Consider the following 22714-nt stretch of genomic DNA (forward strand, 5'->3'; position numbering starts at 1 on the left):
AAGGACATCATGTATAACAGAATTTTAGATTCTTTTTTACTATGTTGTGCTTCATATGCAATGAATGATTATTATTGCTGTTGTTATATTATTATTATTATTCTTCCATGAGATCTTTTACTCCTCTTGCAACATATGTGGGATTCTTGCCCTAACCCTTCGCTTAGGAAGGACTGGGCAGGCTGAAGCAGCGTAACTCTGCTTTCCAGATCCCGTTCCTGGCAGAAGGGATCCGGATCCACGGGGAGAAGGTGACGGAGGCTCTGCGGCCGTTCCACGAGCGGATGGAGGCTTGCTTCAGGCAGCTGAAAGACAAAGTGGAAAAACAGTACGGGGTCCGCGCTGTCGTAAGTTACCTGCTAACTTTATGTTTCCTAAATACGTGGAAGTTCTTTAAATTACGGGCAACTGGGTATTCCTCTGTTGTAATTCCCACTGATTAAAAAAAAGCAGTGTTGATGCAGCATTGCCTGGGCGTTCTCAGTGGTCATCAAATTATTAAATACTGAGCAGATTCCGTAAGAGATGTTCAGAAAGCCTTGGTGCTTTCATGTTCTAGCATGGGAACGATTTCTAAATTGCCAGAATCTGTTCCTTGAAAGTCAAGATAATTCTTTGATATTCCATTTTTAAGGAATTTAGTTTAAAAAAAAAAAAAATTGCCACTATAGCATGATTTTTCTAGAGCTGAATGTCACCTTTCCGTAGATATAATTCCTTTTGAGATGTGAGGGCTGTGCTGCTCTACGGTAGCGTGCAGTCTGACATACTCTGGCACCACCCTAAAGGTAGGCAGGCAGTAAAAAGATAGCTGCTACTTAATGAGATTTAGTAGTGCTGGAGTTCAGGCTTTTCTCATTCCAACAAGCTGTTTTCAGTGGCTGCTTCATCTTCAAGGCACAGCCAAGAATTGGGCGGTGTTTCCAGTGGGGTTTTGTTCTGCTTTTAATTGGAGTGTTACTCATCGGGAATGCGGGCCAAAAGCCAGCATACAGCTTTGTAATTCAGAATATAATTGATAATTCAGTCAAAAGCCGTGTGGATTGGGTGCTATTATATGATCGGGTTTTAAAATTATTTAAAAACCCGAGATGTAAGTGGTTGGAGTTGCTCTAGGACTGACTATTCAGAGCTGATGTCCTAATAATATATTGAAGGCTGCCAGGGTGTGCTTTATCTCTGTCTACTGGTAGTCCTGACAGCGGTGTTGTAAACATGCTATAATTTCTAGGTTTATTTGTGAAACGACAGCAGTACGTGAAACTTGCATATGCAGTACATACCTTCTCACTGCTCCAGAAAATAAAGCACATATATTTACCAGAAAAGACCCATATGTCCTTTAACGCAGAGGTAGTCAGCATATCGTGCGTATGCTGCTGAGATGGGGCTTGGAGCAACCTGGTCTGGTGGAAGGTGTCCCTGCCCATGGCAGGGGGTTGGAACTAGATGATTTTCAAGCTCCCTTCCAACCCAAACTGTTTGATGGTTCTATGACCCGGCACACAGTCATCTCCCTCCCACAGGCCCCTGTGATGGCGAGTTGAGTTGTGGCTCCTCTCCTGCTTGGTGGTTCAGGATACAGAAGTGGGCTTCAAGCTATAGCACTTACCTGATTTTTAGAGAAAATTTTACCTCCAGAAGAGCAAACAGTGAGGTATCACTTAGGACAATACACATTTTCCCCAAACTGGACTCAAGACTATCCTATACCAGAAACCATTTCCCACAAAAAGGACTGGTATGAAAACCAAATGATCTTGAAAAGCAGTGATTTATTTAAGATGGCAGAGATCTTTAAGATTACACAGATCCACATTCTGTCAGCAAAAGCCATCTAAAACCAAAAGAAATCACCAGCAGACCATTAATTATTGGGGCATGGCGCAGGAAAGCCAGCTTGCCAGCCTGCACCTTGGACTGCCGTCTCATCTCCATCCCCGCCTTTCCCTGGCACCCTGGAAGCAGATAAGGACCTCGCACTGTAATCCCATTAACTGCCTTTTAATAAGAGAGCCAGTTAGCAGGTCCCAGCAGGCGAAGGACGTGTTACCAAATGGCAGGTGCTTCCCTGCAAGTCAGTGGCGGCTTCCTGATGAAAACACCTAATGGCATGGTTGCCCCAGTTGGGGTTGGGTCATCGTTTTTGCAGGTACCGCATCAATTCGTGTATGTATTGAGGTGGATACTACTCCGTGGGCTCAGATTTTCAACGTTACGTCTGCAGCCATGGGGCTAAAAACATCTGCAGTTGTGGGTTTTGCCTTGTGCCTGAAAACTCGGTGTCTGAAGCACAAAAGCAAAGAGAGGAGATCACCTCCCCATGCCCTTGCTCTCTTCCCATCCTTAAACCCTCCAGGGCCAGAATATCAGATGGGAGCTCCATCACAATCTAGTCCTTAGTAAATTAAGAAATAAAAGATTGAAAAAAATAGAAAAAAAGAAATTGATAACAATGACAAGTTCTCCAGTTTTACTTCTGCCCCTAGATGAGCAGCAGTCACTAAACCCATTCTAAAAGGAATGAAGCGACCGAGATACATCTGAACAGCCTTAAACCAGCACCCTCCTCACCCAGTTCTGATCGTGGTCACTAATGGATGCGTGCCACTGAGTTTACGGATGTTACGCCAATCACATCAATATAAGCAGGGTGTGAATTTGTTTCCAAATTACCTCTGGAGAATCCCACAGAGGTTTATTCTGAAGAGTGGATGATGTGGGATATGGTGAGGGAGAGCTTCAGCTGTCTGCTCGGTGAGAGCCGGAGCATCCCAGGCTAAGGACGCGGCAGGAAAGGTGCCGCAGCAGGCAGGGCAGCCAAAACGTGCCAAGTGACGTGCTCTGAGCGCCCGAATCCTCAGCGGAATTGTACGTGCCAGTGAAGTATCCTGTTGTATTTTATGACAGGCCTTCCTTCAGAGATTAACTTTTTTTTTTTTTTTAATGGGAACACTGTGATCTTACATGGAATGTGCCAGCCTTTGTGGTATCCTTCGAAGTGGTGTTCCATTTGTAGTCCTTCAGATCCCGTCTTGCTAATATATTTAGGAAGAGAAAAGTTCAAATAGTAATTTATTCCCAAGGAGAACAGGAATAATTGACATTAATGATACTTGCATGTCAGTCACTTCAATAATATACATTTACATCATCAGGGAGATGACTGGAAAGTCATACGCAGGTGGTGTTATCTTTCTAATTTCACTCTACCCACCAGTAAGAATTGTCAGGATTGATGGAGTTTTATCGCTTCTGCCTTCCTTGTACAAGGCCAATTTACCAGTACTTGACAGGGTGGAAAATATACCTGTAATTAAACAGCATGAGATTCTTATTTGTTGACTGAAAGAGTTCAATTATTTTATGCATATATCAGTTATTAATGACTAACAAAGCTTGTATAAATATTCAGAACTATGAAATTGTCTGAAACAAACAAAAAAATCTTTCATATATTTTCTTCTTAACCTAGATGTCACTCTGTAAATTGGCTCTCTTGACGTAAAGTTCCTCTTAGTGGGTTTTTTTCTTTTTTTTTTTTTTTAAAATATACTGACAGGGCAGTCACTTCGGTTGCAGAGATGGATTGGAAAAAAAAGTTATTTGTAGAAAACTCCTTTTTTAAAACCCACATGTTAAGAAGCTTGTAAATACCATTGAAACAAATGAATTATTGGAATATGTTTAAAATTATACATGTGCCTATGAGGACCTAAATATTTCTTCCTAGTCCTTTAAATGGATTTTCTTTAGAATTTGTTTCTTTGTGGTTAATGTATAGTGTAATGGAAGAAAAAAACGTCAAATCTTTCCACATTACTTTTAGCAACCAGATATCAGCTATATTATGATTTAAGAAGTAAGATCTTCTATTTCTTTATTGCAGCTTTCAAGCCTGGATGATAGACGAGGCAGTCGGCCACGGTCTATGGTGAGATCCTTCACGATGCCGTCGTCTTCAAGACCCCTCTCCGTTGCATCAGTGTCTTCCATCTCCTCGGACAGCACACCTTCTCGACCTGGCTCGGATGGGTGTGTAAGAAATACTCATTCGGGGCTTATGTCTGTAAAGCATGATTTGGGGTGCACGTCTATAGGTTTTGAGGATTGTCACCACCCCGCTCCAGATCTCAGTGCTATCACGGTGTTACTCCTTCCGATCCTACTGGCTCCTCCATGTGGGAGCATGGCGTTTGTTTGATCTCATCAGGACCTGTGGGATTTTTGGTTGGGTCTTTTCCCGCTGTATTTTATTCCAGATTTGGTTCATCGTAATACCCCACAAACATTAAGGTGACACCAAGGTATGAGTAACTAGCGTGGGGTGGGGATGGTGCTTTTATGCGACAGCCTAATATTGGCTAAAAAAAACCAACCTATATAGACATCTATCTCAAGATACATTCCTCGTGGGGTTTTTTAACCAAAATAAATATGATGCTCTTCTTGGTCATCTTTAAAACAAAGTTAAAGAAAACCCCCTAAGCATGCAAACAAAGTCCCCCAAACAAACAGGAGGTAAATTATCCCCTTGTAAAGTATTGCAACTATAATTGTTGCAATACATCTTTCGGAAAGTCAGTGATGAGATGTGTGTTCAGCTGGTCCTGTCGCGGTAAACAGGTGGAGCTTGGGAGGAGGAAGGGATTAGCTAACTGCTCAATCATTTCTTCTCACTTTTGCTGCCAGGGGAAAAGCTGCTTATGGCAAGACTCTACTTCAAGACTTATCAGGATATTTCACATGAGACCTGGGAATTCTGTTGATATGCCCTGTCTCACAGTTGCATCCCTCAAAAGAACAAAATAATCTGTTTTCTTTCTGGGGTTTCCGCGCAGCCTCAGAAGTCCCTTCTCCCTCTTACTCCCCCTAGACATTCCCATAATCCAGAAACTCAGTATTTGACCAAGGCGGCAGTTTCTAAAAAGCCTCCTGAAGGGCTGCTAACTTACAGGGATGTGCTAGAAACGTTAGTGTCCCTTGTGCACCTTCAGAGACAGTTATTACCTGACTAGAGAGTAAAAGCATCAAGTAAAATGAAATCCAGCACCTAAGGACCAACATGATACTTACCTTGATTACAAACAGTTTATTTACCCATTGGGAAGAGCGCCAAACAGAGCACAATTCAGGTCTCATTACATTACCCTCTGTAACATATACGCAATGAGTCATGTTGATATAAATGTAGGACAGCAGAGACAATAATGCATTTTGACTAACGCATCCGTGAAAGTTGTCTTGCTGGAACTTGGGGATAACTACTATCCCAAGTTAGTGGGCAACTTTCTTTTCTCTCAGAAGAAAAATACTAATTCTTTCCCTGCCTTCCTCTACCTCTTTCTCTTTTTGCATTCAAAATCATTATATGTATTTTTCCTTCTCCATTGGATGCTATTTTCTTAATTTTTTGCATCTCCGTCCCAGCTTTGTTGTGGCAGGTATCACTTAGCAGTTTTGGAGGATGTCATGAGTCTACTCAGTATGTATAGTAAAAAAAAACCTCCCAAAGATCACGGTGCAGCTCAGCTTCTGCTCCAAGCCCGGGGCAGTACAGCTGGAATACATGTGAGGAAAATATAATGAACAACTATGATCACTGAGAAGACCTGAAAAAAATGCTCATTTGCTTGATCAGTGGAGCAGGAATAGAAAAATCATTGGATGTAAATACCATAATGGAAGACCTGAAAAATTCAAATGACTGTAAAAATCATGTGGATGGTTTGTCACTACTAACTTGGAAGAAGTTCACCCATGTACCTACCGTAGTTGACTGGGTTTATGGTCAGTTGTCCTCTCCTACTTTCCACTTCCCCCTCTTCACATGTTAATTCTGAGATTAGAGATGAAGCTAAGAAGAAGAATTAAAAATGGAGCCGACAGACTGTCTTGCCCAGATCACCCAACTTACATTTTATGCCATCTCCAGCTTCTCCTGCTTTTAAACAGCAAAAACTCAAAGCAGTTGACATAGCATGTGTTTTACAACTCCCAACTTTATGTATAAATAAAACTCTGACTTTAAAAAAAGGACCTTGGGTTTACTCACTGCTTAACACGGGACTTAGAAGTACAAACCTGAGCACTTACAAGCAGTGGTTGGAAGTGGGGAAGTCCCACTGTGCCTGTGTTTTGCCATCTGCTGGAAATCCTAATGTACCTCAAGTAGGAGCATGGCGTGCTAGCCCATTTTATCACCGATACATAGCATGCAAATAATTAATAGTACTAATAATAGTAATGCCTGGAAGGGAAGCAATTAATCCTTGTCTGAAGAATGGCAATTCTTCTTGTAAACTTGCAGTCAGCCTGTGAGGCAGCAGAAGCGGCTAAAATAGACAATGCAGATGGCTAAAACGGTGTCAGGAGAGCTGTCTTCTGGTCTGGGCTTTGGCAATGATGTGCTTTGTGGCCCCGGGCAAGTCATTGCCCTCCCTTTTCCCTACCTGTTAAATGGGATGAAAAAGCTTGCAGTTTTGTCTCCCAACCCGTGTGGTTTTGGCTTTGGTTATGAGAGTAATGGCTCAGGGGTCGTTGCCGCAGGTACCGGTTTGAGCATCTTTCCATCAAATGAGCTGACTTAGGCTGAAAACTGAAGGGCCCTTAGTGCTTCAAACAACAACAAAAATAATAATCATTTTGGATATTGCTGCTGGATATTGCTGCTTATGGAGATGATTAGGATAACTTCACTGCAAATTGCCTGAAATATGAATCCTCCAGTTTTTCACAGCAAAAATTGTGTCCTGTACGTGCATGCATCCCCATGGCATAGTAAATACTTTTCCAGTGTTAGAAAGTAAGCTGGTTTCTTTGTTTGGGGATTTTTGGTTTGGCTTCGGTTTTGTAATGTGATGATTTGAGACATCCGCTTAAAATCTGTCAGTGTTATTTTGACTAAGGTATGATTTTAGTAGTTTGTTTAGTTTATAATACAAAGTAAATTAGAAAATACTTTGTCTAGCTAAGAATATTTTAGCTCGTTAAGAGAAAAATATCTCTTTAACTTTTATTTAAACTAGTCATTAAAAAAAAGGTGAGATAAGAGAGATTCCTTTAAATTACTGAGTGAAAATTAACTAAAAAGAGTTCCAATAGTACTTAGAATAATGCCTTCCCTACACAATAGAGACTCTTTAAAAAATGAAGTTTGCCTTTCAAAGTTCATTGAACCGCTAAAGATTTTTTTCCTTTGTAGCCAGAAAAAAAAATAGTCACGGACTGTAAAAACTGCAGAGCTGATGGTAGTAGTATATCAGCCCTGCCTATATCCACACGCTTGAAGCATTCCAGGTGGGAAAATACATCTGCTATTTGGAAACTAACCTTGCCCTTTGTTATTATCTGCCCGATTTTTCATTCTTGAGTTTATCTTTAATATCAGAACAACTAAGCTCAGCCCTCCTGGCTCCCCCTCACCAGGGCGTGCTGTAGGTGAGCAGAGGTGTGCGTCTCGGGGGGTGTGTGCGCACACTCGCATGGATGTATATCCTCACGCATGCATGCAAAATCAAACGTACACACAGGGTGTTATTACAGACAGGGATGGGGCCTGTGCCTGTGGTTAAACCTCTGTACCGAGATGTATAGGTGTTTCGTTTGCATTAAGGGCGATATTGTTTGCTCTTTTGTGAAAAGGTACTGTACTTTTGATGAGTTACAAGGATTAGAAAGTGATTTATGTTGGGCGTGTTCAACAGAAAATCACTACAACTCTGCAGAACGATTTCTTATCTGTTATTCCTTCTCTGGGGAGTATGTACATCCTCTTTCTCCACCAAAAAAAAAAAAACAGAAAAAAAGTCCAGGAGAAATTTGGGGACTTGGCTCTTTTTTAAAGAAATCCTTAAAGCCATTGGCAGACATAAGGACTGCCTCCAAGGTGCCGGGGAAGTAGGGGTGACATTTCTTCAATGCATTGTACACTTACCTGCACTCGTACAGTGCAGATTTCCACTGGAGTTTCCAGGCGGCTGCTGGCACGCCGGCCGTGCTGCCACGGCGTAGGTAGTGGGAGTGCTGAACGAGAAACTAATTTTTATGTAAACCACATACAGCGAAACTCAGGAGTTTGTGTAGCTGTAAACCAGTAAATTTACTACAGAGGAGGGAAATAGGCAGTACTGGTTCTTCAGCAGTTCTGCAGTAAATTTTATTGTAAGACAATTATGATCGTTATGACCTTCTGCCCCCTCCTTTTCTCTGTAATGAGTTTTCCTGGATTAGCAAAGCACTGTTAACTCAAGCGAGACTTTGGGAAATATGTAAATGAAAATTAGATGTTTTGAAAATAGTATTTTATTGATCTAAGCAACAACACTTTTCTTTAGGTTTGTGCTGGAGCCCCTCCTGCCAAAAAAGATGCATTCTAGGTCTCAAGATAAATTGGACAAGGATGACCTAGATAAAGATAAGAAAGAAAAGAAGAAGGAGAAAAGGAACAGCAAGCACCAAGAGATATTTGATAAAGAATTTAAATCTACTGATATTTCTCTGCAGCAGTCTGAAGCAGTGATCCTTTCAGAAACGGTAACTTTGCAAGTAATGCTTTACCTAATTCTGAGCAGTGTTCTTTCTCTTTTTAAATAAAAATGTTGATTTTTATGATTTAGTTTATTTTTAGACCAAAAATAACTCTAAGGGAATATGCTACAATGTTAATATGTTTGATCTAGATTTTATTTACAGTGTAAAAAAATCATGGTATGTCCTATGAAAATCTTAACCAAAAGCTATATATGACGATTTGATAAAAGGAACAGATGGTATAACCTAAGTAAAATAAATACTGCCATTTTAGCAGCCTTTTGAATTTCTGGTTCCCAATAGATCATGATGGGTTTTCTCATATTTCAGCTGACTACTGCAAGACACTTTTTGGTGGAAATGTTACAAGGTCATTTCGTGCATGGCAATTACGTATTCTTGAAAGGCTATTTTGAGCAGAAAATCGTAAGCAGTTCCACTGGTGGCTGTGTGTAAGAATATTAACTACAGGGCATATCTCTCTTAAGCCCTCTCTTCTTGGCGTATATTTAATTCACTGAAACACTCCTAAAGGCTTAGGTAACTTGAGAAGTTTTAGCTCTGAAATTGAAAGTAAGGCCTTTTGAAGCTGGAGCAGGGAGTGCATGAACTAACTGTCACCTCCAAATCTCTGCCTGGACACCTGTTTTGAGGCCAATAGTTTAAAACGTGCCCTCCAGAAATAAATGTAATGTTCTTTTAAAGATTTGCACAGGTACTTGTAGAGCCAACTTTTAACTCAGCAGAGTCTTCCGTTGGTGGCTGTGTCATTTACATTGGACTTTCGAAACTAATTCTCTCTGACCTGTGATGACTAGATCCTTTAAGTCTTTCTGTTTGGTGTTGGTAGCCGAATATTACCTAGCTGTTTAGCTATAGTTCCTCTGTTTTCTGGATTTGCTCCTCCTTTTCCATCCAGAGATGAGCTAGTCTCTCAGATGTGTCTTCTGACATCTTGGAAGATCAGAGTTGTTTTGTCTGATATGGCCATAGGCCCAGTATTAGCTCAGCAAAAAGCTCAAAAAAAAAACCCTTTTGTGCGTCTCAGGCTTTCCACCCAAACTGCTTTGAAGCCAGTGAGTTTTTCCATTGACTTCAGTAAATTTTGGATCAGCCCTGGTTTGTATAAATGGAGATTCCTCTTGCCAAATCCAGCCAAGTGAGCATCTTTAGAGTGTTTTCAGACAGAAAATACATTTTGCATAGATTTCCACGTGTCTCGTCTTTTTGATGCAACGCATTCAACTCTGCACACTGCAGCAGTGGTATTTTGACTAAGCCTGAACATTGCAATGGCAAGACCTGCGCTCCCATGTCCCAGCTCCCCAAACGGACTAGCAGAGCTTGTGGGAGAAGAGCATTAGCGAAGGAGAAGGAAATTGTATTGCAGGGCAGCTCAGTCAGCTGGACTTGCACAAATCCATGAGAGCAGATGGGAGACGGCCAAGGATGCTGGAGAGCTGGTTGATGTCACCGCAAGGTCACTGTCATCTCTGAGAGGTGTTGGATATTGGAGAAGATTCCTTATGACTGGAAAAATGTAAATGCTGGCTGGAAAGGGGGATATGATGACCCTTCAAGGCATATTCCCATTTGTCATCTGAAGAACAAAAATGAGCAAAGCCCAACATGGTTTGACTCAAGTTTTCCACTATTCCCAGTCAAGAGCTTTCAGTCAGTGACTGGTATGACTAATTGTCCCCTGGTTATAGAGAGGGAGGGCAATTAAATGTCAGAATTAGTTACTTACAGTTACTTCGAACTTCTTGAAATCCACAGATCGATAATATGAAAAGGAGTTTACTGGTGAGAGAAAAACTCTCCCTTTTCAGTATCTGCAAACTACTTGATGAGCTCCAAAATGACCAAGTCAATTTTTAATGCTTGGTGTTAGTGTGGTTCATTTGCTCTTGTAGCTGAACTAGAGAAAACACTTTTGAGATTAGTTTACAAGAGTGGTTGTACAATTCCCACTGCTGTCTTCAGGAATTTTGTACAGATAATGTCAAGCAGTTTAAAGATAAAATTTGTCTTGTCTTAAAATTTTTGCACTCTGGAGACCTGTCCCCTATTAACTATATAAAAGGGAAATTGCTATCTTTTGTGGGTAAGAATTCAGCTTTTCCATTCTTCTACTTTTGTGGGCTGCACTGTGTGCAAGTTCCCTTTCTAAGTTGAAATTACTCCCAAAGCGCTGTAACTGCTGTGTTTTATAAAGAAAAAGGCATTTTGAGCTCTCTTGCATTAGGAACTTGGCAGCAGAAAGTTTGCTAGCTTAAAAACAGATGATGATGAAATGGGGGGGGGGGGGGGGGTGTGGGGGGGTGTGGAATTAAGGATTGTTGGGTTTTGGTTTTTTGGGGTTTTGTTATTTTTTTCCAAAAAGGTCAGAATCCAGGTTTGACTAGAAATGGAAATTATAATAAGATTTAAAGAGCTTTTAAAGCGAGATTTTAGTAATAAACTACTATTAGTTACTAGATTTCGTATTATAGTTACTGGATTCATTCTGTTGAGAGTTTTAGAACTCACTTGTACCATCGCTAATTCAATTACAATATTTCAATTATTTGGTGAATTTTCTAATGGATTCTTAGTTCTAGCTTCTAAAATACTTGGGGGTTTTACAGCAGAAGAGATGCTTTGCTTTAGTACGATGACAATTTATAAGTACCTTCAAGAAAATGAATGAAAGAGTAACAGCCAGCTTGGATTTGTCAACACCGGATTGATCAAGCCCTTCTTTCTTCTTTCTGCTCTGTGGGTAGCAGTGATGTGGCAGACCCCGATGTGCCGACTTCAGTATGACTTTCGGCACACCTCACACGATGTTCTCGTGAGCCAGACTGGGCGATGAAGTCTGGTCTAAGGTGATGCTGAAGGATACACAGCAGCCTGGAAAAACTCCGCTTAAAATTGTGAAGGGTGAGACGGAGTAAACGAGAACCCGCGATGGATTCGGATAGTGAGATATGTCAAAATAACGTATGTGCCGAAGCACAGCGTGTGGTCAGCCTCATAATCACTGGCTCTGTCTCATGTCTATTTATTGATAAGAGGGTTCGGTGTGTGTCATTCTGTTTCATCCAGGTGTCATCACAGTTCACAACCAGCCCGTGCCAGTTGTAGCTGGCAAATAGCAGACCTGTGCTTGACGAAAGTCGTTTCAGATATTCACACCCCACACACACAATTATCTGTTGCCTGACAACACTCGTATTCTAAATTATTCTTCGCCCACCACAAACAGGCAGTTATCAGTGGTTTGCTTTCAGGAGGGAAGGATGCATCAATAACCTTATATATGAATCTGTTCTCGATCCTGTGTTATTCACTACTAATTGGTTTGTGCAACGTAATTGCAAGCACGATACAGAGAATATCAAGTGAGAGGTGCAGCAGGCGTGTCAGAGAGCAGTCATTCCCATCGCTGCAGACCCTCTGCTACTCTCTTCAAAGATGATGTTTCACGAAATGTTTCCATCACTGCAATGGACTTTCTTATAGAGGAACTTTTTTTTTTTCCAATCAAATGAACATTCATGGAAGAACATGAGAAGATTATAAAACTGCAGAATTATTTCATGGAGCTTTTACATTTTCTTTAAAAAGGAGCATTTGGAGCCTGTTTTGTCTAGTTGTACGGCTTAAATACTTTTTTCCAAATCTCACTGTACTCATAATGAATTTATTGACTGATCAAAACCCAAGGCCTAATTACAGAGATCTTGTACTACTATGATCTTATCAGAAGATAAATTAAGCACTTTGGTATGTGAAAATTATCAGTAATGTCTTTATAGTTTTCTAGAGATTTATATCTTCTTTTAAGCATCCCATAAACTTCTTTAACATAAATTCTCATTGTTAGTTCTTTGATTCCATGAGCTGATAGCAAACCTAATACTGAAGCCAGGTAATTAACAGACCACTTGAAAGCTGTGTTAGAAATCAGAATAGCAGGCTGTACATTTTATTGATTTAGTGGCACCTAACATCACTCACTATTGATCTTTCTTTCATTAGACCAAAAAAAAATTAGCAATGGGTTCATTATGGATTAGTGGTCTCCAAAGAGTTCATATTCCCTAGCAGAACCATGATTTATTGTGAAGCTTTAAGGAGAGGACCAAGCTTGTCAATCACAGAAGAAGTTAAAATTTATTTGAGATAAGTAGCTACGGACCAGATTAACTTGGGAACTTAATCTAGTTGTTGGGTTTTCTCTTGGTTCTGGCATTGCAGCTTTGCTAATCAATTAGTGTGTTTTCCTGATTTGCTTTTTTATAATTATATGCCTCTAAGAAAGTGATTACTTTGCTTATCCATTCTGCTAAAAATATGCATTAAAAGATCTTGAAAGAAGAAACCTTTGGAGTCTTTAGGACTTGAATTTTAGTATGAGCCAAATTTCTGAAAGATTACCCTGAGGTCCTGATGAACTTTCAAAAAAAAGTTACGTACTTTATGGTCACTCATTTCATGTAGAAGGGTCTCAGAGGCACAGCCTTTTATGCAAACCCTTTTAGGATTTGTTTTCTGAAAATAAAAGGAAGCACTGATACCTCATTTTAGATTTCTCCTTCACAACATGCTTTCTAAAAAAACATTGTGAAATAACAAAATTCTTCGAAAAAGCGTGAATTGCTGCTGGCGGTTTCTGTTTTGTCTTAATGCAGCACCTTGGATGTAATTCCCCTCTTAACTTCAGGCTGCTGCTCCATTTTCGGTGACCTCTTAGAAATAAAAAATTCCTTTCTTCACTGCGATTACTAGAAATAGGGGGGCTGGTGGACGGGTAACAACAGGAAAGCTCAGAATTAAACTCAGTAAAGGGAATCGCCTTAACAAAGGCAACAGTTGCCCATCAGAATCCAAGTATCATTTCAGGATTTCTGATGGAAAATGTAAGTGGACTATGAAGCAGCTCAAGCAAAACAATTGGGATATTTCAGTGAATTAAATATAAGCACAAACAGGCACCATCAAGAAAGCTTTTCTGGACAGATGATGTCTTCCTCAGAAGAGAGTTTCACCATGCAAACAATTAAAGAGATAAATTTTAACAGGGAAGTAGAGCCCCATGAGAAGAAAGAAAATATTTTGAATGCTGTATAATCTTGTGTAAGGATACAGACTTCCTGAGCTGTTACTAAGCAAGTGTTTGGGGAATTGGCTCATTGCTTCAGAAAAATATGCCAGGCTACGGGAAGGTGTGTGCATTAAGTCTCATTGCGATTCCTGGGGAGAAGGCAAAAACATTTGCTGCTGTGAAATACTGCATTAAATCAGAAATGTTGTATGTTATCATTGCCCTATTACTCTTTAGGAGGTAGTGGGGAAAATGTAGCAATCCCAAGGTCTGCTGCTCAGTAACAACATGTATTGCTTTACTCTCTCACTGGTTTTGTCCCTGTGCAGATCAGCCCGCTAAGACCACAGAGACCAAAAAGCCAAGTCATAAACGTCATTTCAAGTGAAAGACGTTTCTCCGTCTCTCCATCACCTCCCAGCTCCCAAGTGACACCACCCCCAATAACTCCACGGACAAAACTTTCTTTCAGCATACAGTCCAGTAAGTCTTTAATTTTAATTACATGTTATTTTCCTAGAATATTTTATGCAAAAATCACTGCTGGTGGGGACATGTCTTTCCCGAGCATTACATATGCCTTGGTTTGAGGTCTTTGAGTTAGTCCTTCTGCCATCACCATGGGATTGCTTGCAGGAACAAGAACTTGCCTCTTAATGTCATGCGCCTTGCCTTTGCCAGCAAAATTATTTCAACATTTTACAAAAGCAAGCAGAATTGTTGCATTGAGAAAGTTTCTTTTCAAGTAATCATTAACAATTACTTAGGTATAGAGTAACTGTCAAAAATTAGTGTTGTACTTGATTCTGTATTGGATTTAGGGTGTTTTGGAGCATAAAGGCTGAAAAAATAATCTGTTCATGTAATTATACCTTAAAAGAACTTATTTCCTACATAGTGAGTACAAGCCAGAAGGGGGGAAAAAAGTCAGTCTTTTTGATGTATTTGTTGTTTGACGTTGACACCTATCACTCAGTTTTTCTGTAAAATCGCATCTGTTTGCTTCCATCTTCAGGAAACCCTATTGCAAAACTGGTTATAATACAACACCTATTTCTTTTACAGTGCTATTTTCCAAAACCTGTTATTCAGAGTTTTCAGTTGCTAGCATGTGACAAGGAAAAAAAACAAAACAAAAAGATCTTTTTGATACATGAACCCAAATGTTAGTACAATAGTCAAGCGTTCAATGTTAGTAAAGAGGAGAATAGATGATCAGTTTTAAGAAAAAAATCTTGTTCTATCAAGGTCACTGTTTTATTTACTTTTTTTGACACTTAAAACCTTTTGCCTTAAATAGGGAGTGTTTTGGAAAGTTCTTGTTGCCGATTGCAGATACATGTCCTGTGAGCAGGAATGTGTTTATTCTACAAATCTATAGCAACAGAATTGTCTTCCAAAAGGCATGTGGCATGTTTTAATGATTTGAAATTGTTGGCTGCAAACATGCGGAAGAGGGATAAGGAAGTGCAAATGAAGGCAGCATTTCCTTTGCATAGTCAGACACCCAAAACAAGTATTTTGATAACGGTGAACCCTCTCCTTTCTTTACAGTTTTGGTAGCTGGAAACTACCAGTACGCTAACAACTTGAATTACAGAGAAGCAGAGTATCTATACTCCTGCAAAAGATAGTCTTTGCATTGGATTATTTCTTCCTGTGTACGTTTTATTAAAACTAACTTGATCTCTTTTTTTAAGAAGTATCTGAATCTGTCATGTATTTCTGAGAATATTTATGTCTATGTGCTGGAGATTTATGGGTGTTACGTAAAATAGGTTCAGCTTATTGCAAAATCCACGGGACTTGTCCATAATCATTTGAGAAATTGTAGTGGTAAAAATTTTTAGGAATTCCAAGGATAAAGCAGTTATTTCAGTGCACAAATTGGCTAAAAGCAGTTAATGGGTTGCTAAGCAATCCTGCTTGCTTGTTAGCTGGCAGTTTAGGAGAATGGAGTGTAAAATTTGATCATCAGGTTAAGGTGAAAAAAAAAAACAATCGCCTAACTGATCTCTCACCAGCTCAAAGATATTCTCAGTGGCACGTGTCCAATAAGAAATAAATATTCAGAGCATACTAGTCTGATGAAACACCTTGAATAATGCTAGCAAACCAGAAATGATGAGTAATTATTTGTGTAGTGACTGAGTTAGTGAGGTATAGTTCAGCTGAATTGAGCAGGAGAAAATTAATAGATCTGGAGCAAATAGATCTTCTTGACACACGACTGAAAATTACTGAAGTTTGTGTTCGATACCTGTTTCTGCAGTAGGGTAGATGACTCCTGGATTTCATTAAACTGAGTGAGGGATTAGCTAGTCAGGGCAAATGATTTTTTTCATTATAGAATATTGTTGTTCTACTAAACAGTTTTCCAGACTGAATGCAAATATGTTGTTAATGTATATTATGAACTATTCATGTGGATGGAAATACTCTGTCCACTTTTACAGGGAATTATTGCTGTCTTGCAAAAGGATGAGGTTGTGAAGGTGCAACGTACAGGCTGTAGGAACACAGTGGGGCTGCAGAAAATTAGAGCAGTAACAGGAGCTGGGGAACGTAGGGGAAGGGACAGAAGCAGAGCAGGACAGAGTTGCACGGACAGTCGGTGACCATCCAGGTTGTCCAGGGCATTGCAGATGTTAAAGTAGACTTGCCTCCACACCTTGTTTCCTCTGCAGCGCTCGTAAAAACATTGCTTACCTGCCTTTGCGTGGATCTTCCAAACGTCAACCTTAAAGAAACAAAGGGTTTGTGTAACTCCTAACAAAATTTGTCTTGCCATCTCCTGGGTATCATCTATTAGTCTACATGTAATGGCTTAGGTGAAGTTAGTAGATACTGCAATATCATGTAAGATACAAAGGTGAAGTGTTCAGGGCAGTTAAATTCGCTTTATCTTTGCGTAATATTGTGTTATTATACTCATTTTCAGTTTCCACCTAAGGAATGTATAGTGGAACCTAAAAACGTGGCTTGTTTACAGTAAATGCCGAAAGAAGTTTTTCCTTTCTGAAGCAGGATTCAAGGTTCTGCTAAAGTTCTAGCTAAAGCTACAACTCTAAAGAAAATGCCCTTTTCCAAACATCTCCCAGTATTATCCTAAACTGCATGGAATAAGCAAACACATAGGTAGATAGATAGACAGACAGACAGATAGATAGGTGGTTGTGGATGAGACGTGCAGGATGTATGTCCAGGAGCTGTTTTGTGCGGTTTACGGTGTCAAAGGCCTATGATCTTTAGGTGTGCAGTATGGCTGGGAATTCCAATCAAATGAACAGGGAAGCCCATTCACAGCATCAATATTCAGTTCCAAATGCGTAGCGTTGTTTTCCAGTTACATGTTTAATGGCATGAGCTTAGAAGAAATAGATTCTGATGGAGATATTTAAAGGAAAATATTCAAATGTTAGGGGAATGGACAAATCCTGTATGTGTAGAAAAGGAAGGATGAAAAACAGGAGTAATGGAGAAAGCCATGAGAAATTCAGGTCCTGGAGGACAAACAACACTTTTCAGTCTGATGTAGAAGCCATTGAAAGTTTGAAGTCCCAGGATGGAAAATATTCTTCTTCCTGGCGTAGTTGAAAGTTCAAGTGAAAGGATGAAGAGTAAAAGTACAGTTTTCAGTGACAAATAAATACAGCCACCTTACAGTTAAATGTGTTAATGAGAGGCCATTTTAGAGAACAATAAAAGGATACTTTTTGCAAGATATTGATAGGAACCTTGCAATAAAAATATCTGCATAAACAAGTTCTCCACTTGTTTCACAAATCACCCCAGTAAAATAAAATAACCCTTTTTCATTTCCTAAATGAAAACATTTCCCTAATTTGTCAAAAATAAATTAAGTTTCTTATCTCGTAGAGCTCACAGTGGGTTTCGCCTGTGTTAAAATGACTGAATTACCCTGAAATACACCGTGGGTGGATTTCTACACAAAAACCTATGTATCACTCAGGCCTCAATAAACTTTATTGTCCCTCAGGCTATTAGCCTTTACAGCACGTACCTGCTAGGATTTATCTGCTAAGAAAAGGGAACTTTCTACCCAGCAAACAGTAATAATAAATGTTTTGTACTTTCTCTTGCGTGATTTTATTTACTCAACAACTAATGACTGCTCATTTATTATAGTTACCTGGAGTTTGAAAGTTTTTGAGAGAGATGTAGTTAATTATAGGCTTTCATTTGTCCATTTTATTAACAAGAAGCTTTTATTTTACTGGGGGAAAGTAAATAGAGCTTAGCTCAATTATATTTTCTTAGTGCACTTACCAAAACTTCTCTTGTGTATTAATGTATAAGGTGAAAATGCAGATCTTACAGCTGAGAAAATTATATTTGCTAAGCTATGAATATTTTGGCATGGAATCTGAAGTAAAAATTATTTTCTGTTAAAAAGAGGGGATCATTCAAGTATTTTGAGCATATCCTAAAAATTAGCCCAATGTGACTCCACAGTGCATACTTCCTGTCGATGCGGGGGTTGGTTCATTTGTTCTACTTTCCTCTAAAATCCCTCATTAGATGAGCTACAGATAATTATAGAGGCAGTGAAGAGCAGACAAAGATATCGCATGTGCAGCATTATCGCAGAATCAATGTCGTAAGAATTGGCACAGTCTGAATCTTTGGATTCGATTCAGTTATTGAAATTGTTAACTCGGTGTTGATTTTTCCAGATCTGGAGCTGAATGGTATGTCCAGCTCCGACATCCCCGACGTTCCTCCTCCTCTGCCTCTCAAAGGAAGCATGGCCGATTATGGGAACCTCATGGAAAGTCAAGACTTGATCAGCCCGACCACCTCCCCCCCTGCCCATCAAAGGGTGAGTCCCGCAGAGGATGGTCATTTTCTGCCATTTTTCTTTGCTTTTGTACCTCGAACAATCCACAGCGAGATGTAATCCTGCTCGTGGACGTGTCAGCAGATCCAGAGATTTCTGGAGTTGCAAACAAGCGTCTGGAGTGTGAGGGAACAGCATTGCTCACGGGGACTGACCTGAAGGGAGGTTGGATTCGTTCTGGAGGAGAAGACTAAGCAAAATGTTGTTAGCTCTGTTGGTAAGGGAGCTTTAACCGACAGGATATAGTCTCAGCAGCAAATTAGATTTAATAGCCTTTCAGTCCTGTCTCAGGAAAGGAAATACAACACGTACCTGACATCTTTCTTTTCTGGAGCTATGTTCTGTCTACATTCAATCACCGCTTGTTTCCTAGAGGCAAACACACATATGCCCCCTTTGAGGGAAGGAGCTCAGAAACACTCTTCATCTTCAACAGGGTTTTCAGCTTCCTGAAGAAAATGCACTTTTTCAACTTTGTTTCCTGCATCCTGGAAGCTTTTAAAAATAATTTGGTCCTCTTCTTTAAAGCAGCACTTTTGAGAAGGGCAATTTATTTTCTTTTTGAAGAAAAAAATGTGTTTAAATAGGTGTGGTGGGTTGACCCTGGCTGGACACCCGGTGCCCACCAAAGCCGCTCTGTCACTGCCCTCCTCAGCTGGACAGGGGAGAGAAAATAGACCGAAAGGCTCGTGGGTCGAGATAAGGACAGGGCGAGATCACTCACCAATTACCATCCCAGACAAAACAGACTCAACTTGGGGAAATTAATTTAATTTATTACCAATCAAATCAAAGTAGGATAATGAGAAATAAAAACTAAATCTTAGAACACCTTCCCCCTATCCCTCCCTTTTTCCCGGCTCAACTCCACTCCCGAATTCTCTCCCTCTTCCCCCCGCAGCGGCGCAGGGGGACAGGGAATGGGGGGTTGGGGTCAGTTCATCCCACTTTGTCTCTGCCGCTCCTTCCTCCTCATGGGGAGGACTCCTCACTCGTCCCCTGCTCCAGCATGGGCTCCCTCCCACGGGAGACAGTCCTCCGCCAACTTCTCCAACATGGGTCTTTCCTACGGGCTGCAGTTCTTCACAAACTGCTCCAGCATGGGTCCCTTCCCCGGGCTGCAGTCCTTCAGGCACAGCCTGCTCCACCGTGGGCTCCTCTCTCCAGTTGCACAGGTTTTTTTCCCCCTTCTTAAATCTGTTCTCCCAGAAGAGTTGCCCCCATCGCTGATGGGCTCGGCCTTGGCCAGCGGCGGGTCCGTCTCGGAGCCGGCTGGCATCGGCTCTGTCGGACATGGGGGAAGCTTCCAGCAGCTTCTCACAAACCGCCCGCTACCAAAACCTTGCCACGCAAACCCAGTACAAGAGGTTTTCTTTTCTTTGACTTTGAAATGTATAACTTTGGCCAAGCTGTTATTTTGTGGAAAAATTCTCAGCGCTAATGACTCTTCTTTGTTTGCAGAGGTACCTTCCAGGATTTCTCTGGAGTTCATCATTCAAATAAAATTCTGTTGAGTAATTTGCTTTTCAGTAAATATCATGGTTAGAGAAAGCATTTCTAATCTCAGCAGGGAAAGTCAGGCAGGAATTTAGTTTTAAGTCTGGGAATAGTTTTTTTTTTAACAGGGACTATCACAGTGCACAACAGTACACAAGTCCAGCTTTTTCCATGCTTGAAATTGTAACTGTGCTGTTGCAGGAATTTAGTATTTTCAGGCTAAATGAGGAAAAAAAAAAAACAGATAGGAGTAACTTCAGGAATGTCAGTAGTGTTATTCAAAACACCATGTTTTACTCATTGTATACATATATTGAAAAATTCTCTATTCCCATCCTCTCTTCCATAGTTCTTCCCCATGACTGGATGGCTTTAGTAAATATTTTCACTAAATTTTTTTGCAAACCCTTTGCCTCTAATTTCCATCAAAGTATACTAAGCTCTTACCCATTTCGCTCCCTTCTCTCTCAGGGGCTAGCTCTCACTTGACCTGAATACAGACCTCTATGTGGAAAATTACAGAATGTACAGGAGGGCTGCCAGGAGTTTTGTCTGAGGAATCCATCTTCATGAAGAAACCTGAGAAATTCAAATTAGGTTTCAAATTTCTTGAACTCCTTCCTGTATGAGTAGTAAATTCATTTTGTATGATATACTGTAAGTTGTAGGTCATGGTAGTAGCCGAGGATTGCTAATGCGAGAGTTCAATTTTTAGCTAAAAAGCATTAAACAATGAGATGATAAACCACATGGTGAGAAATAAAATCCCAATAGCCGGGTTCCATTTCCCTTCCTTGCGAGGCTGTTTGAAGGGGTTTCCACTCAGTGGAGAAATGGTAGATATTTACTGTACTACTTGCAAATGCCATCATGCTGTGACGGTTGGAGCCCAAACCTGAAGACGAGTCAGGTTCCAGCCTTGGTCTCGCTGCTGTTGAAGATGTGACCTTGTGCAGCTCCTGTACCTGTCGTGAGCAGGGTTTCCGCATCATTAAATGGAGCTTCATAAAAATAGTAGCAGTATGCTCTCTCGGTTTTTTGCAAAGTTTTATTCAGGTCTTAATATTTTTTCTCTTTATAGTCTTCGCTGCTCAGACTCCTTTATTTTTTTTTAATATATTTTGTAATTGTAGAAGTGGACCCTATTGTCTAACATCTAGTGTTGAAGGGCCTCAGGATTTAAGCAAACCTTAGAAATGCAATCAAATATAGGCTATACTTCTTTAGCTAGCTGTCCAAAATTTTCTTCAGCAGCTGTATTTTTATAAATTTTCCAAGATGAGGGAATGTAGTTTCAAAGTCTGGAAGATGGTTCTAAAGCAGATTTGTCACAAAGCTACATGTATTAGTCTTAGAATTAATTTTAGGAAAAGTTTCTAGTCTTACAACGATCACTCTGTGCATTTATTTCATCAGGCTTGTAGGATGGAAGCTTTTAAAGGACATAAAGAAAATGAGTAGTGCTGGGCATGAAAGATCAGATGGGTAAATTCTTATTACTGCTGTGATTAAATCCCACTCCACAGTTTTTAATGCCTTGTGTTTCATGGGTCAAGTAGCTACATACTTCATAACTTTATAATTCTCTGCCTAGTAAACTGATCATCTTTTAAATTACACAGGCTTTGTATCAGTGAAGAAGAATCAGTAAAAAATATTATAGATAAGGTAGCTTTTAAACTGGAAGTTGCTCCTTGTATGAGAAATTATTACTCTGCTCACTCTGGTTGTCTTACAGTCAGTTACGAAAACGAAAAAAAGTGCTGTAGTGAACTGAAAAGCATGCAGTGATAAATGCATCAAATACTTCAAATCAAACTGCAGGCAATAGTGTCGTTTAGTGTCTGAAATGGTAATCTTAGATTATTTGGAGTCCACTGTTAACTTGGTCTACCTTAAGTCTTTTATCCAGGCGATCATCTAATTATAATTTTCTAATTGTCCTCTTATTCGTTGTTAACTGTGAGACCCTTACATATATTTTCTTGCACTGTATGATTTGTTCTGCTAAAAATGTTCTTAATAATATATGGGAACATAAAAAAAAGAAGTCTACGACTCCTGCAAGGATTATTATTACATCAAGGGATTCCTTTAGGCACTTCTCATTCTTTATGGGTTCATCCATACCCTTGCATACAAATCAACTGCCTGCTTAGTATTCACAGCGAGAAGGGAAACTCAAAGAAAATAGACAAAGGAGTACTTACATTTATAATATCGGCTATAACATTTACTAAGCATCAGATAATGGTTTGGATGAGAACATCTCGATCAATCAGTCCGGCACAGATAGAGAACTTGGCAAGGAAGGACAGCAAAGGCTGAAGCAGTGCGTGGTGTGAGGACCGGGACGACGGCGCTTATTTTGACTTTCTGGGACCCTGTTGGACAAGGAGCACTCCGACTGGTTGTTCGGATATAATGGAAGTGTTTCCACAAAAGGAAAAATCCAGGGGATTTTTGACGTGTTGCGATGCATATACTGCAGCACTGATCATTATCTCTTAGGTTAGCAAAAAATGACCTGAAAGGCTTCAGCAAATGTGCCGTCCTCAAGTGGACAGAGGAAAAGAGTTGAGGCTAGAAACCCAGCTGAAACTATGGAGGGAGCATTACTTCAGGCTTTGCGGTTTTTCCTCCTCTGATGTTATTTCTCGGAAGAGCAGGGGCTGCCGGGGAAGCCTCGGAGCATCGTGGTGTCACCTGCCCGGGTCCCTGCCGCTGGTTCG

The 22714-nt window shown here is 40.3% G+C and overlaps 1 protein-coding gene across 3 annotated transcripts in view; it reads left to right on the top strand.

Annotated features, from left to right (window-relative positions):
• Positions 1 to 22714, top strand: part of DOCK1 (dedicator of cytokinesis 1) — a 315989-nt gene that overhangs the window by 286445 nt on the left and 6830 nt on the right. For 2 of the 3 annotated variants that reach the window (XM_049809511.1, XM_049809513.1), the window contains exons 47-51: positions 210 to 347; positions 3890 to 4035; positions 8337 to 8535; positions 13954 to 14107; positions 18322 to 18467. In XM_049809511.1, coding sequence (XP_049665468.1) covers positions 210 to 347; positions 3890 to 4035; positions 8337 to 8535; positions 13954 to 14107; positions 18322 to 18467 — 783 coding nt within the window. Of the gene's footprint in view, positions 1 to 209; positions 348 to 3889; positions 4036 to 8336; positions 8536 to 13953; positions 14108 to 18321; positions 18468 to 20453; positions 20520 to 22714 lie in introns of those variants that run through there. The other variant, XM_049809514.1, reaches the window with a different exon arrangement.

This window comes from Accipiter gentilis, chromosome 9 (assembly GCF_929443795.1).
Source record: "Accipiter gentilis chromosome 9, bAccGen1.1, whole genome shotgun sequence".
Lineage (NCBI taxonomy): Eukaryota > Metazoa > Chordata > Aves > Accipitriformes > Accipitridae > Astur > Astur gentilis.